Genomic DNA, 16,919 nt, shown 5'->3' with positions numbered 1-16,919 from the left:
TATAGAGTAGCAACGAAAATAATTTTATGGTTGGGGGTCACCACAACATGAGGAACTGTATTAAGGGGTCGCGGCATTAGGAAGGTTGAGAACCGCTGTCCTATACATTTCTTAAACATCGATTTTGAAGGAATTTTTGCTCTCGATTTATTTTAATCTATAATTTGGCTAATCTGACAGGAGCTGGGAAAGTGTCTGTAGAAAACTTCCTTTTATGGAACCAGAAGAGTGTGGCGCTTTTCTCGGGTGAGGATAACTGCATGTGCTTTGTTTGCTTCTTACGCACGTAAATAAAAAATTTAGTTTTAGGAAATTTTAAGTGAGTTCTCTCTACAGTCACGCCACAGGTACTATTTAGGAGGCTTACCCTTGGTAACTCGTGATACCAGTTGAAGACATCGATACCAATAAGTGAGAAGATTCGGGCCAGGGGTGGAAGGATCTGTTTGGTGATATAGTACATGGCATTCAGTCTCAGCGTCGGGTCCTGCAGGACTTCTGCAGGGCGCCTTACCAGCTGGATGAGTGGCACTCCAGGGGTCCCATAAATGATGACATAGGGCACTCGCTCCCCAACTCGAGGCTCAGAGCGCCGGTCATAAGTGAGCATTTTCCTATTTAAAGCCAAAGAAAATATACACTCAAAGACTGTCATGGAACGCATCTTTCCAGAAAATTAAATGAGAACAATAATGAAACCATGAGAAACCTACAAGGGGTGCCTTCAAGTTAGTTACAGCTTTTCTGAGAACTTATATACTTCACTTAGTTGGCACCAAGTGGATATGCTGTAAGTATTTAAAACTTACACTGTAAATCATTGCTACCTGGAAAACAATATGAGTTGGCAGATATCACCTAGCTAAAAATGTTTTCTATCCCCTAAGCGTAAGAACTAAGAATCATAAATCTAGCAATGAAATATAAGAAAATTCAGTTGGTTAGATTATCTGATTCCAGGATGATACTGTCTGAATGCTTTGGTAGATCAACACTAAGGACTACCTAGTGATTCTGATGGGAGAAAAACCGATTCGAGCTCTGTACCAGATTACAATTGCACTGAATTTAATTACCCATAGTAAACCCAGCAGAGAAGTTCCTTTTTCCTCTTCAGAGCTCACCAAGTACGGGGGAGCATCCACGCACCGTTAGTGAGGCTTCAGGTGGGCAGTGAAGAAACAACTGTGTGCCTGTGCCTATGGACCAGGCGTCTTTTCATCTACAAACTGTTCAGAACCCCAGGACTCCAGCTTGCTAGGAAGAAAGTGCTGTTGTGCGCATCATTACCTTGTAAGTTCAAGGGCTGGCACACAAGCTCCAGGTTTATAAGAGGAACTTCCTCTGTATTCCTTGGCAAAGATAAAATCTTGTATGCTGGCCTTTCCTTCCAGAAGCTTCATACATTGTCGCTGAACATACTGTTTAATTAAACTTATATCTCTTGTTTCAAATAGCAGTTTTAGAGAACGCTCAAGTATCTTAAAAAAAAAACACACCAAAAACGATGTATGGTTACAAAGATAAAATATCCCCTAGCATTATCATCATTGTTGTTATATTTTCAATTATGTAACTACTGGGTAGCTTGCTGATCTACCTAAACAATCTGCTATTTAAGATGATTGGATAATAAAAATTACTAGAAATTGGAAAATATGTTGGCTTGCTATTTCTAAAAACAGAACATCATGTAGTTTGAGGAAAATGATATCATAATGACACGCAGGTGAAACATTTGCTATGTGATAAGCAACATGAAACGTTTACGTTTTCTTAAAACAGGCAAAAGCACTCTAGGCACAGGAAGCCAAACATGATTCCATGATTTGTTTTTTATTTATCCTGTTATTGAAAGGGCTGATTCAGGTGGACAGAGAGAAGTTTAAATATCACCAAGCAGTGAAATCAAAATCAGTCTTTTTATAGTGTCAATATACTAACTGGAAATATCTCTACTAGGAAGTGACCATCAAACAGTGGATTTATGGAGCGGATTGAATTTAAGTTAGTTGTAGGTCAAACTTCTGTATCTTATTCTGAGTACTAGAACCCATACATATTTACACAGGAAGTTTATTAATTTAGCCTAGGTTATCATTCTGCCCTCAGAGAATGAGAAAGAATGCACTCGATGGTTATCCCTTCCAGAAATTACTATTAAATAACATCTCAAGTTCATATAACATTACATATGACATAATATACTGACATACTGACATAATCTATTGTGCTTTTAATGATCTCATAAAACTCAGTGTGTAGTGTTTTCTATTTATACCATCTATTTTTGGTTTGTTATAGGACTCTGGGCCTGAGTAAGGAAAAATTAAATATATAAAATACTACGGTTAAAATTACTATGGTTGAGAAACTTAGGTAATTTGTAGTACCACTGTTCAGAAATCGTCCTAACTTGTATTTGATAACCCAAGTAAACAAACTTTCAGTTCATTTAGGATGGATTATATTGCTTATGAAATATCTGTTTCTGGTTTCTCTTCTTTATCCGGCTCCCTAGCTTTTGGGTCTTGTCAGACGATAGCATATCACATCATCTCCAGATGACAGGCAGGAAATTATCACGTTCATGTATTGTTTTTCAGCAAATGTGATAAAAGGGAAGAAGTTAGAAACTAAGGACTAAAATCAAATAAGTTGTTTCATTAGAAATGAAATTCTCAAAAATCATTTAGTTTCTATTACATTAATATATAGCCCTAAAGGCTACAGTTCCTCCACCTACTTGTGTGCTTAAGGATTTTCACCGGATTCTTTAGCCACTTATTGCTTAAAGATGAAAACAAGATGGGTAAAACTTACCTTAGAAACAGCAGGGCAGGAATCTCTTCGGACTGTTTCTATTCCTTTTGCATCAAATACCGGGTCCTTTTGATCCAGTGTTTCATACATATAACCCACATACCTCTTTTTTGTTTGTAAAACACAGGGCAAATATACCTGTGATGAAATTAACAAAATGCCTCTCAATAACCATTTTTTTCCCCTACCATGAATATCTTATTTTTATGTCTTTTTCTCCCTTTAACAAAATGTAAATTATAGAAAAATTCTAAGTGTGGCTGAGAGCCCAACAAATTCATGATACAAAACTTAGAAGTGAAAGCATACAAAGTGAGTTGCCTTTATTTCTTCTTCATCATTCACTCCTTTACTTGTACTATCAATTTTGCTTCTTCCTCAACTGACACTGCGCTCTCAAAAGTCATCATATCTTTTTAAACAATGAAAAAATTACATATAATTTTTTACATCTACACAATGTACAAAAGTAAAAAGTTATAAGAGAATATACATTGAAAAGCCATGGTACCCCAAGCTTTATTTTCCCCTTCCTGGAGGCATCCTCTGTGTATCCTTCCAGAGAATAGTCTATCCAAATACATGTACTTAAATACATGATGGTAGCTTACCACATACATCATTCTGCACTTTGCTTATTTCATTTAATAATTATCTTGGAGAGAATAGTCCATTATGTGCGGGTATCATAATGTATGTACCCAGTTACCTACTATGGATCATTTAGGATGTTTACAATCTTTTAGAATTACAAATAGTGTTTCACGCATGGACTAATCCACAGGGAAATTCCTTGAAGTGGAATTCCTATATCACTGTAGGTATGTGCCCTCTCCCTTTTTTTGAGTTACCAAATTGATCCTCTCCTCTGCCCGCAAGCCTTATCAATAATCACAATAAATATAAATGGTCTAACCATCCCAATTAAAAGGCAGAAATTATCAGATTGGATCTGATTAAAAAGTGAGGCTCAACTCTAAGCTACCTACTAGAAATCCAATTTAATATAAGGACATTGAAAGGTTAACACTAATCAAAACAATGCTGCAGTGGCTATTATTTATATCAGAAAAGTAGATTCCAAGACAAGGAATATTATCAAAGATAAAAGTATCAATTTATCAGGAAGATATACAATCCTAAACGTGTATGCACCTAATAAGAAAACTTCAAAATGTTAGACACTGACAGAACTAAAAGGAAGAAAAAAGCAAATCCATGATTATCCTTGGAGATTTTAACACCTCTCTCTTAGAAAATCAGTAAGAACACAGAAGGCTTCAACATTATCAATTAAGTGACATTTATAAAACATTCCACCTAATAACCAAAATACACATGCTTTTCGAGGTCACATGGGAACATTCACTAAGACAGGCCATATGCTGCACTAAAATCATACAGAGCATGTTCTTTGACCATAATGGAATTAAATTTGGAGTAGTAACACAAAGATTTCTGGAATGTCCTTAAATATTTGGAACTTAACACACTTCTAAATAACTTCTGGGTCATTATCATTGAAGCAAATGATTAATAATGCAAACAAAAGATATGGAAATTTAAAGCTAAAGTAGTATTTAGAAGGAATGTTGTATCTTTAAACCGTTATATTAAAAATATGTTTGTTTTAAATTAATGATTCAAGTTTCTTAATTAAGAAGTCAGGAAAAGCAAAGCAAACTAAACCCAAAGTAAGTGTAAGAAAGGAAATAAAGAGTGGAAATTAATGAAATAGTTTTTTAGAAGGTTCAATAAGTGGATAAACCTCTAGTTAGAATGATCAAGGAAGGAGAAAAATTAATATTAAAAGTGGAAGGATGGGGCCAGCTGAGTGGCGCGTTGGTTAAGAGCTGGCTTGGGACGCCAGCTCTGAGCGGCAGGGTCCCGGTTCGGATCCCACATTAGGGCCAGTGACGCTGCGCCCTCTACAGCTAAGATGCTGAACAACAGCTCGACCTGGAGCTGGGCTACTGTGAGTCGCCGGCAACGGCATAGTCTGCAGCCCCTGCTGCAGTGGGTTGCCATAAGCTACCGTGAGTGGCCAGCAGCTGGTGTGAGCTGCTAAGAGCCACCGTGAGCGGCCGTCCAGAGGCCGGCGACCTATCTGCCTCACCCGGGAAGAGCGCAATGATAATACCAACATGGGCCAGTGAAGCGACATCCTCCACAACTAGACTGAAGAACAAAAGAACAGCACTTGTCTGTTCCCCTTCCCCAGATTCCCCAGTGCTGTTCCCCTCCCCTAATTCCCCAATAAAATCTTAAAAAAAAAAAAAAAAGTGGAAGGATGGATGTCACTAAAAATGTACCAATATCAAAATCACAGTAAAGTATAAATAATTCATGCCAGTAAACATGACAACTTAGGAGCAACGGACAAATTCTTTGACAACCACAAGTTATCAAAACTGACATAAAAAGAAAACCTGAATAATTCAATATGTATTAAAGATGTTTAATTTGTAATTACACCCCCCCATAAAATTTCAGGGGAGCAGATGGCTCCAATGGTAAATTCTATCAACTATTTAAGAAAGAAATAATTGTACTACTCTTACACACTTTTTCTTTCAGAAAATAGAAGAGGGAACACTTGCAACTCATTTTATGAGGCCAGACAACTACAGACCAATAGTAGTCATGAACATAAGCACCACAATCTTAACAAATGTTTGTTTTCTTTGAGAAGTTTTTCAGTTTTTACTTTTTATGTTGAGGTCTGTGACCTATTTCAGGGAAATTTTCATGTCTGGTGTTCTTTTCTAAGCACACAAGCTTGTTACTTTGCCAGGTGGCTGAGTGCCCACAGCACCACACACATTCTTCTGGGACAGCACTCATTATCACTCTAGTTCTAATTTTTCTCTCCTCCATCCCCAGCTACAATGCTCTCTTCAGGGCAGATATCATATCCAAGTCCTCTCTGAATCTCTTCTAGTGTAACTCTTGCTTCAGAGTAGGTACACACTAAACATTTGGGCGTCATTTGATTCTTTTCTCCTTCCTTCATCTTTCCCGTACTAGCTCTCCTAAACCAACCACTTCTAACTCCTACCCGTCCTTCTCTCTCAGCATCTCTTCAATTGTCCTTTATTTTCATTAGTTCATTTCTCTAGTTCAGGCTCTACAGGTTGCAAAAGGCATCCTGTCTGGAGGTTCCCCTCTTCCCAATCCATCTCCTACACCACCACGAGGCCAGCCCTCCCCAAACAGCTCTGCTCAAGTCATGCTCTTGTTTGATAAACTTTCCTGAATAAAGTTTAAACACTTTAGCTGGGAATTCAAGATACTCTACAATCTGGTTTTAACTTTATTTTTCCAGACATCTCTCCTGCTACTCTGTATTCCCACTCCATACCCTGTCTCTCTTTGGGATGTTCATTCCTATAGCTCAACCATCGTGCTGTGAGGAAGAAAAAGTAGTTTCAGGGAAAGGCCATGTGTAGATCTTCCAGCTGATAGCCCCGACTGATGTCCCAAACAGCAGCCAGCATCAGCCCTCAGATACGAGAGTGAGCAAGCTGCAGGTGATTTCAGCCCTTAGCGGCCAGTTGGGTCACCTTCACCCTCTTAAGTTTTCTTAGCTAAGGACCTAGACAATATGGAGCAGAGACACACCATCTCTGCTGCAACCTTTCTAAATTCCTGACCCATAAAATCTGTAAGCATAATAAAGTGGTGGTTGTTTGACACCACTACATTTCGGGTAGTGTGTTACATAGCAACGGTTAACTGGAACAACTTTTCATTTCTTTACATTAAGATGTTACTAAAAACATCTAAGAAAATTACACAATGGTAAGGGAAAACATTTTAAATATAACACTTACTAGACCCATATAATGAGTCTGAAAACATATTGAACAAGTCAGAAATGTCTAGAAGGTATGTGAATTTTATATGTGGTCATTAGTATTACACTTCTCTTACCTTTTCAAATTTCAATTTCACTGGTTTTGGATTGGTAGCAGTTACAGCTTCAGCAATTTCCTGACCAATTTTAAAAGACTGCTCCTTAGTAGCTCCTTTCAGTAGCACAAACATACTAGAGGATTAAAAATAGAGTAGGGTAATGAAGAAGTCATTGTAAGAAAAAAATTTCATCAAGAGTAACTTTCCTGGCTAACACTCTGTCTAATACCAAAGAAACCTTTCCCCCTCCTTATTCTTCCTTATTAAGTTGTTTCCTATCTAAGCTTTCTTGTTTTATCACACTTTCCTTGTGTACTCATGGTATATCTTGTTACAGCTCTTTAAGACATCTAATATTTCTAGTTTAGTTACACACAGACCAGCTCAGTTATCACAGCTGCCAAGCAGTTCCTCCTCGGCCATTCCTAGACATTTACGGATTTGTGTGCAGCACAATTTGATCAATCATAAAATAAGGCAAAATGTGAGTATAAAGAAAGGAAAATTTACTTGTGATGCGGTAGGAAATCTCCTTCCAGAACCACCCAACTTAAAAAAGACACACATATATTTTGTAATATTTGTTTACTGAAGAACAGTTAGAAAACACAAGAAGGCACAAAGAAGAAAACAGCCATCTATATAATCTTACCATTCAGAAAAAAGACACACCAAACCTCTTATACATATCTGTAAATCTTTTCTCACTTGGGATCACAGATCATACTATTTGATAATTTTCTCCTTTCATCTGGTAACTTTCTCCTTTCCTTTAATAGTATATTGTGAACATTTTCTGTGTCACTTAGTTCTTTTACATTATTTTTAAAGTTGTACTGTATTTCAGTGTATAGATATAATTTAACCAAACTACATTGAAAATTTAGATTATTAAATTTTTTTGCTAACATTTTACATATAATAACTTGGCATACCTCTAATTGTGACCTCAGAATAAATTCCTAGAAGTGAAATTTCTTGATGAATGGTGTACACTAAAAATATTTTTTGAAAGATACTGTAAAACTGCATTTCAGAAAGGTATTTCTGATGTACAATCTCGCCAGCAATATATACAGGTCAAGAGGGAAGACTCTAATATAGATAAAATATTCCAATACAAAAAAATACTCAAAAGTAATTCATAAAACAAAAGTATTGGGTAGGTTTTCCTAATATAATCCAGTTAACTTTATAAGAGCACTTTACATTTCAATATATACCACAATCTGAGACCAACAGAAATAATGGCTAATAAATATATTTAAATGAGATTATAAAGTTGATATTCACTTATAATTTTAGTAGAAAAACATTAAATAGTGGAAATGGACAATATCTTGAAACATGATTTTAAGATTTTTTTGTTTCTAGTCATAGAGCCACATAAACCAATCTCATGTTTCTTAAGTGTTTTTATATTGGACTTTAAATCTCATTTGGTTTCTTTGGAAAAGCTCTCGCTCTGCCAATACTGGAGACAGTACCTGTCTTAGAGTCTGATATGAAAAGCTTAAGTAAAGGAGTATTTATTCAATATTACTTAAGGTCTTTAAAATAAAAATGGTCTCAATCTGAATTAATTTTAACATTCACTAAGGCAAAACAAACAGGCCTTTGATAGTTATTTATACCTTTAAGCTAGTCTATATTTTGAACCACTTGAAGCTTTTTATAATGTACTTTTTAGGCCCATCTGATACATATTACACCAACATAGCCTTAGTTTTTAAAAAGATTATAATAAAATTTGCTCTAACATATTTTGGGACCTAGTAAAAAGTTAACCACTTACAGCTTTGGCAACTATCTTTCAAAAACAGTTGATTATTTTAACTCTTTTGCTGCAATGTTCCGATATATTTTCTTGTGGCTTGCACAATTAACAACAAAGATGTTATGTATTCCATATTGTGTAATATTTTGTAATAAATTTTTTATGTCATCAAAGCCAGTAGATTCTAATTTATCTATAATTAAGTCTAATTGATGCCACTGAGTATGTTTTGAGTGTTTTTTGCTAAAATTCAATATAATGGTAAATTTATTACCATATAACAAAGGTTTAAAATAATGTGATTTATGTACAAAGCAGCTGAAAATGTTATTAAATGCATAAAACAGTCAAAATAGCAACTTATTATTTTTTTGTGGATTTTTGACACATTTTGAAAACTTGAAATCAATTAACGCATTGAAAGTGTTAAGATATATATTTAAATTCGAGAGCTACAACTATATGAGGACTTCTTCACATTAAAAACTGTTTCTTTAAAAAGACTAGACTCCTGTGTATACAGTTTTTACAGATCGCTATCTACTTGTCTACCAGGAGGGGTTACATGGGAATTTTCACAGTCTGTGGCTCAGGACACTTACATTTTCTCTTAAGATCATATCTGGTAAGTCAGGACCTGTGCTGACTCTGATCATGAGAATAATAAGAACTGAAAGGATGTAGGTAAAACTCTATTTTTAGGGAGGATTAACCTTAAGCCACTCTAAACACTGAAATGAGTATCTGAAGAGATGTAAAAAGACAACTACAAAATAGGAAGTTAATTACCTGTCAGTATCACCATATACAACCCTTGCACCCCATTTCTTGGTATCATTCACCAGTTTAATAGCTCGTTCCAACGTCTCTCTTGCTTTGTGAACAATACTATCACCAACCTGTAGGTAAAAACACATTGGAAATAATTTTGTAACACAGCTTAGTAAGTCAACAGACTAACATATAAAACTTAATTTTAATTAATATTTCCAAAAATGAAACAAAGAACATAAAAAGGAAAACAAAAGTAGTCACCAGTGTCATCATTGTATAAGTACTCAAGAAAATGAGACAGATGAAGAATTTAAAAGAAGGAACCAATCACTATAGAGACTTAGCTGTGAGTGTATCAGTAAGTACAATGGACTGCACTTTATACAAGGACTTTCTTGTATGTCTTTGTATCCAATTAGGCAGGAAATTACTCTGTGTATATGCATGAGTATGTGTATGTGTATCTTTCAAAATTTTGTTGGAATGTTGTGATAATTTCTTTCAGTATCATTAGAGGTAATGAATGGAAATCTCAGTAACTGGTTATACATAATACTAAAAAACAAAGAAAAGTGTAGAATTATATGATGGAACATATATTACAAGTGTTCAATTTAAATCAAATAGGCAGACCTATGTCTAGAAAGGGTTCTTTCATTGGTGAGTGGGGAGTTTTAACAATGATTGTGGCAAAGATGACAAAACAAAAAGATGGTAGGTCTTGACAAATATGAGAAACAAGCTAATTCTGTTTCATAGTTAAGTAAATTAAGGAAACATTAATGCTTCATTTATTAAACTCATTAAAGCTAAGAGTTGGGAAAAATTGCCCTTCAGCACAAACGGAGCATTCTTTTTAAAAATTTAAAATAAGAATTATGTACTTTTCTTTCATGTTAAGAAGCAAACAATAGTTATAATGATCCTTCCCCTTTTACTGCAAGTTTGAATTATGTGAACTAAATGTAGGATTAAATACTATTTAAAAGGCTGTTTAAAGTTGCTTTACAAAGGAAATATTAGGTGTATGAACAAAGGAATAAATTTAAAAATCTTGTAGCAGAAACTTAATTTGGGTTTTAAATTAAGATCATGAATTCTGTTGAGACCTTTAGTGCATCAGAAATTCAACTTTTAATAAAATGTTTAATCTATCATTTGTTGCCACTTTTTTTTTTTTAAAGATTTTATTGGGGAATTGGGGGAGGGGAACAGCATTGGGGAATCAGGGAAGGGGAATAGAAAAGTTGCTGTTCTTTTGTTCTTCAATCTAAGTTGTGGAAGACGCTGCTTCACTGGCCCATATTGGTATTACCATTGCGCTCTTCCCGGGTGAGGCAGATCGGTCGCCGGCCACTGGACAGCCACTCATGGCAGCTCTTGGCAGCTCACGCTGGCTGCTGGCTGCTCATGCCAGCTGCCAGCCACTCACAGTAGCTCACAGCAGCCCACTGCAGCAGGGGCTGCAGCCTACGCCATCGCCAGCAACTCACAGCAGCCCAGCTCCAGGTCGAGCTGTTGTTCACCATCTTAGCTGTAGAGGGCGCAACATCACTGGCCCTAATATGGGATCCGAACCGGGGCCCTGCTGCTCAGAGCTGGCGTCCCAAGCCAGCTCTTAACCAATGTGCCACTTGGCTGGCCCTGTTGCCACTTTCAAACAAGGTAAACTTTAAAATATGTGATGGCCAATAAGCTGTATGGGTGAGCCATCCAGTGTCGGAACTGAGTGTGCTTTTGAGATACATGCACACACTGATCCTAAATGCCTGCCTCCTGCTGCCCACTGTGACTCAATGGGACACCTGGGAGTCAGAGCCCCTGCAGCTACCCGTGAAGACCATGCAGTGTGAAGGATTCAGTGGCATGAGGGTGAGGGGGAAGAGGGAAGGAACAGCAATTAAATTAAAATTGATTCTGATACTTTGTGCCATGTTTTCTAATTTGAAAAACATTGCTTCATTAAAGGGATAAGAGATTGGATATAAAAAGAGGAAAATAATGGCTGGGATCCTGAAAAGTCGTAACAAGAAAATTATTTAAAGTAAAAATTCTCTGAAAAGAAACAGAGTGTTGGCAAGGATGTGGAGAAAAGGAAACCTTGTGCCTATTCTGGATCATTTACCTCTTCGTGTAAACTTTAGAATCAGTTTGTTAATATCCACAAAACAACTTGCTGGGATTTTGACTGGGTTTGCACTGAATCTATAGATCAACTGACATCTTGACAATACTGACTCTTTTTGTCCATGGACATGGAATATCTTTCCATATATTTAGTAGCTCTTTGATTTCTTTCATCAGAGCTTTGTAGTTTTCCTCATATAGATCTTGTACATATTTTCTTAGATTTACACCAAAAGCATTTCATTTTGAGGGGTGTTAATATAAATGGTATTGTGTTTTTAATTTCAAATTCTACTTCTTCATTGCTGGTATACGGGAAAGTGATTGACCTTTGTGTACAGCAGTCCCTCCTTATCCGCAAGGCTATGCTCCAAGACCCCCAGTGAATGCCTGAAATCATGCATAGTACTACATCCTGTTTCTTCCATACACACATATGATAAAGTTTAATTTATAAATTAGGCAAAGTAAGCGATCAAGAGTAACTAGTAATAAAGTAGAACGATTATAATATACTCTTAATAAGGTATGTGAACATGGTGTCTCTTAAAATCGTATTGTACCGTACTCACCCTTCTTATAATGACATGAGATGATACAATGCCTGTGTGATGAGATGAAGTGAGTGAATGACAGGGATACTGTGATGTGGTGCTAATGACCCTTCTGATGATAGGGGTTACTTCACCACAAGCACTGTGATACCATGACAGTTCATCTGATAACTGAGATGGCTACTGAGTGACTAGCCCAGAGGATACCATATACAGAGTGGACACACTGGACAACAGGATGATTCACGTCCCAGCTGGGGTGGGGGGAGTGGGACAGCATGCTGCTACTCACAATGGTGTGCAATTTAAAACTTATCAATTGTTTATTTCTGGAATTTTCTAATTAATATTTTTGGATTGTGGTTGATGGTGGGTAACTGAAAACACAGAAAGTGAAAACTGTGGACAAGGGGGGACTACTGTATTAACCTTGTATCCTTGAAACCCTGCTATAATTACTTAAATAGTTTCAGGAGATTTTTGTCAATACTTTTGGATTTCCTACATAGAGAATTATTTCATCTGTAAACAAAGACAGTTTTATCTCTTTCCTCCTGATCTGTGTATCTTCTATTTCCATTACTTCTCTTACTGTATTAGCTAGGACTTCCAGTGTGATGTTGAAAAGCAGTGGTGAGAGGGGACATCCTTGACTTGTTCCTGATCTTAGTGGGAAAGCTTCAAGTTTTTCGAGAAGTGTGATGTTGTTAGCTGTAGGTTTGTTTTTTTTTAAAAATCATGACTAGGTATTAGATTTTATCAAATGCTTTTTCTGCATCTATTGGTATGATCATGTGCATTTTTCTTATTTAGCCTGTATGTGATGTGATTGATCTCATTAACTGATTTTCAAATATTGAACCAGCCTTGCATACCTGTGTTAAATCCCACTTGGCTGTAGTGTATAATTTTTTTTATACATTGTTAGTTTAGATTTGCTAATCTGTGTTGAGGATTTTTGCATCTATTGAGAGACCTTGGTCTACATGTTTTTTTCCCCCTTTCTTGTAAGTCTATCTGGTTTTTGGTATTAGGGTAATGTTGCCCTCATTGAATGAGTTAGGAAGTATTCCCTCTGCTTGTATCTTTAGAAATAGATTGTAGAGAATTGGTATAATTTCTTCCAAAAATGTTCGGTAGAATTCACCAGTGAATCCATCTGGGTCAAGTACTTTCTGTTTGGAAGGTTATTAATTATTGATTCAATTTCTTTAATAGATATAGGTCTATTCAGATTGTCTATTTCTTGTGTGAGTTTAGGGTGATTATGTCTTTCAAGTAATTGGCCCATTTCATCTAGGTTATCAAATCTCTGTTCATAGTACTCTTTTGTTATTCTTTTAACATTCATTAAAATGTCCAGGGAACTGAAGTGATGTTCCTACTTTCATTTCTGATATTAGCAATCTGTGTTCTTTTTTCTTGGTGAAGCTACCTAGAGGTTTATCAATTTTATTGATCTTATCAAAGAACTAAGCTTTTGGGTTGATTTCCTCAATTGATTTCTTGTTTTTAGTTACATTGGTTTCTGCTGTCATTTTTATTATTTCTTTTTTTCTGCTTACTTTGGATTTAATTTGCTCTTCTTTTTCTAGTTTCCTAAGTTGGAAGCTTAGATGACTACCTTTAGATCTTTCTTCTTTTTCTAATATAGGCATTCAATACTACAAATTTCCTTCTAAGCATTGTTTTCACTGATTGCCACAAATTGTGATAAGCTGCATTTTCATTTATTGGGTTGTCGGAAAAGTCATGACGTATTCTTTCTATGTTTTCCTTGCAAAAATGCATCATGACTTCCGACAACCCAACAGTTCAGAATGCTTTTTAATTTATCTTCAGATTTCTTCTTTAACCCATGTGTTATTTAGAAGTGTGTTATTTAATCTCCATTTTGTTTTTTTCCAGCTCTGTTATTGATTTCTAGTGTAATTCCACTATTATTTGAAAATAGACACCATTGGATTTATATTCTTTTAAATTTGTTAGGGTGTGTTTTATGGCCCAGAATGTTGTCTAGCTTCACATTCCATGCGAGCTTGAGAAGAATGTGTATTCTCCAGGTGTTGAGTGAAGCAGTCTATAAATGCCCCTTACATCCAGTTGACCTGACTGTGTTGAGTTCAACTATACCCTTACTGATTTTCTTTATTGTTTATTTGTTGCCCTTATTTTTTGTTCCATTTTTGTTTTCTACTCTTTTTCTGCCTTGCATGTGGTTTTGACTATTTTATATGATTCTATTTCTTTCCTGTCTTAGATATCAGTTCTATTTCTTTTTTTACTTTTTATAGTGGTTGCCCTCGATTTTACAATACACGCTTACTTCCAATATACCACTTTCAAATACCACTATACCACTTCACAGGTAATGTGAGTAGTTTATAATGAAATAATCCTAGTTCCTCCCTCCCATCCCTTGTATCATTTCTGTCATTCATTTTACTTATATATAAGTATACATATATTCATAAACATACATAATCAAATACATTGTTGCTATTATTTTGAATAAACTTATCTGTTACATTAAGAATAAGAAAGAAAAATGTGTTTATTTTAACTTATTCCTTCTCTGATGCTCTTCCATTCTTTATGTAGATCTCAGTTTCCTTCTCTTTAAAGAACTTCTTAGTATTTCTTGCAAGGCAGGTCTCCTGCCAACAAACTCCCTCAAATTTTTTGTGTCTGAAAAATCTTCCATTCTACCTTCCCTTTTGAATGATAAGTTTGCAGGGTACAGAATTCTAGGTTGGAGAATTTTTTTCTCTCAACACTACATATTTAATTCCATTTTCTCCTTACTTACATGATTTCCAAGGAAAAGTTGAATGTAATTCTTATTTTTGCTTCTCTATAGGTAAGGTGTTTTTGTCCTCTGGCTTCTTTCAGGATTTTTTTTTTCTTTCAGGATTTTAAATTAATTTTAATAAATATAATTTAGGATTATATTTATTGTTGATTTTCTTTAGTATAAAAATGATATCCTTTATCCTGTTTGGTATTCTCTGAAGTTCCTGGATCTGTGGTTTGGTGTCTAACATTAATTTGAGGACATTCTCAGTCAATTGTTTGAAATTTATTTCTTCTGTTCCTTTCTCTCTTTCTTCTCAGTCTAGAATTTCTATTACATATATGTTATACTTTCTTTAGTTGTCCCACAGCTTTAGGATATTGTTTTCTATTTTGTCTTTTATTTTCTCTTTATTTTTTAGTTTTGGCAATTTCTATTGAGATTTCCTTGAGGTCAGAGATTGTTTTCTCAGCCATGTCAGGTATAAATAAGCCCATCGAAGGAAGTCTTCATTTCTGTTAGTGTTTTGATCTAGCATTTCTTTTTGGTTCCTAAGAATTTCCATCTTTCTGCTTACATAGCCCTTCTGTTCTTGCATGCTGTCTACTTTTATCCATTAGCCTTCTTAGCATCCTAATCACAGTTGTCTTAAATTCATAGTCTGATAATTTCAACATCTGTGCCATATCTGAGTCTGGTTCTGATGCTTGCTCTGTCTCCTTGAACTGTGCCTTTTGGCTTTTAGTAGGTCTTGTAATTTTTTTTTATATCTGGGCATGATGTATTAGGTAGAAGGAACTGCTATTAATAGGCTGCTCGTAATGTGGTGGTGAGGTGTGGAAAGGGGAAGTGTTCTGTAGTCCCATGAGTAGGTCTCAGTCTTTCAGTGAGCCTGTACCTGTGGACTTCATGTGCTTCTAAGTTTTCTCGCCCCTTTGGTGGGACAGATGGCTAGAGTGGAGTGGAGTATTTCCTTTCCTCTATATGGAAAACTAGAGTAGTTGGAGTTGGGTATTTCCTTTCTCCAGGTTAATTAGGCTCTGACCAACTCTAGCAGGTTAGGCACTGGTTAAACAGTTTCTCCTGAGGGCAGACATTGTTAAGAGAATGCTCTGGCATATTTCTAAATGTCGTGTGTGTGTGTGTGTGTGTGTGTGTGTGTGTGTCCCCCATGCCAAAAGCACAAGGGAATTTTCTCCAATTCCAGTTCTCACTGTGAGAACCTGGTTGAGCTCTTAAGAGGCAAATTTTACAGAAGTGTGGGCCTTGATGACTGGGTCCTCTGGAGTTTTTCTCTGTCAGACTTGTCCACAGTGAGCCTCCAGCAACTCATCATTTATAGTTCAGGTTTCCTACCTCGCACTGGTTCGTATGGCGGTTTGTGCTCTGGTACGCTGCGATTTCTTTATCGTTCACTTGTTCGTCTCTTCAATTTTGGGGGCAGCATTTTGCCCTGTGACCTCACTTCTCTAATGGATCTATGAAGAGTTGTTGACTTTTCAGTTTGTTCAGCTTTTTACTTGTGAGGATAGAGTGGTGACTTCAAGCTTCTTATATGCTGGACCTGAAACTGGAAGTCCCTTGTGCAGGCTTTTGGAGTTCACTTTGCCTACTGTGAGCTGGTGGTAACTTAATTCTTCCACTGCTTTTTCCTTATTGAACTATTACAACTATGGTATACCACAATGTTCTGGCCTCCATCTGACATGAAGATATCACCAACAAAACAAATTTACTTTGTTCTTTTCTCAATCATTAGTAAATTATATTATTCTGTTATACTATATTGTATTCATGTCAAATTAACATGCTAATTTAGTAAATAACAAGAAGTTAGTCTTGTTCTATGAAAAGTGTCTTTCAGTTGCAACTACCACTGTAAAAGAAAGGTATTGCTTTATATCTACTGGTACACTAGTAAATATGAAATGATTGTTATTCATTCTGACATTTGGAGAAGCAACCTAACTATCATCAGATCTCTATCAATACATTAAAAAGATTTAGTACCAAGGTTGTTGTAAACATTGCTATAAATGTGGCACTAAAATTTCATGCTATTAGTTGGTTACAATATGATCATCTAGATTATGTAGAATATGTGTATGCTAATTTCTAAAGTTATCAGTGAAATGAAGACGCAAAGAGTCTTCAT

General features: G+C 35.9%; 1 protein-coding gene across 1 annotated transcript in view; it reads right to left on the bottom strand.

Moving 5' to 3' along the window:
* Window positions 1-16,919, bottom strand: part of REV3L (REV3 like, DNA directed polymerase zeta catalytic subunit) — a 161,108-nt gene that overhangs the window by 7,561 nt on the left and 136,628 nt on the right. The window contains exons 25-29 of the mRNA XM_019646344.1: window positions 9,305-9,414; window positions 6,757-6,871; window positions 2,824-2,961; window positions 1,291-1,481; window positions 368-614 (exon numbers count right to left, since the gene is read on the bottom strand). Coding sequence (XP_019501889.1) covers window positions 368-614; window positions 1,291-1,481; window positions 2,824-2,961; window positions 6,757-6,871; window positions 9,305-9,414 — 801 coding nt within the window. The remainder of the gene's footprint in view (window positions 1-367; window positions 615-1,290; window positions 1,482-2,823; window positions 2,962-6,756; window positions 6,872-9,304; window positions 9,415-16,919) is intronic.

This window comes from Hipposideros armiger, unplaced genomic scaffold (assembly GCF_001890085.2).
Source record: "Hipposideros armiger isolate ML-2016 unplaced genomic scaffold, ASM189008v1 scaffold_101, whole genome shotgun sequence".
NCBI classification, from domain to species: Eukaryota; Metazoa; Chordata; class Mammalia; order Chiroptera; family Hipposideridae; genus Hipposideros; species Hipposideros armiger.
Note: the sequence above shows the minus strand (reverse complement) of the source record. Positions and strands in the feature narration are given on the sequence as shown.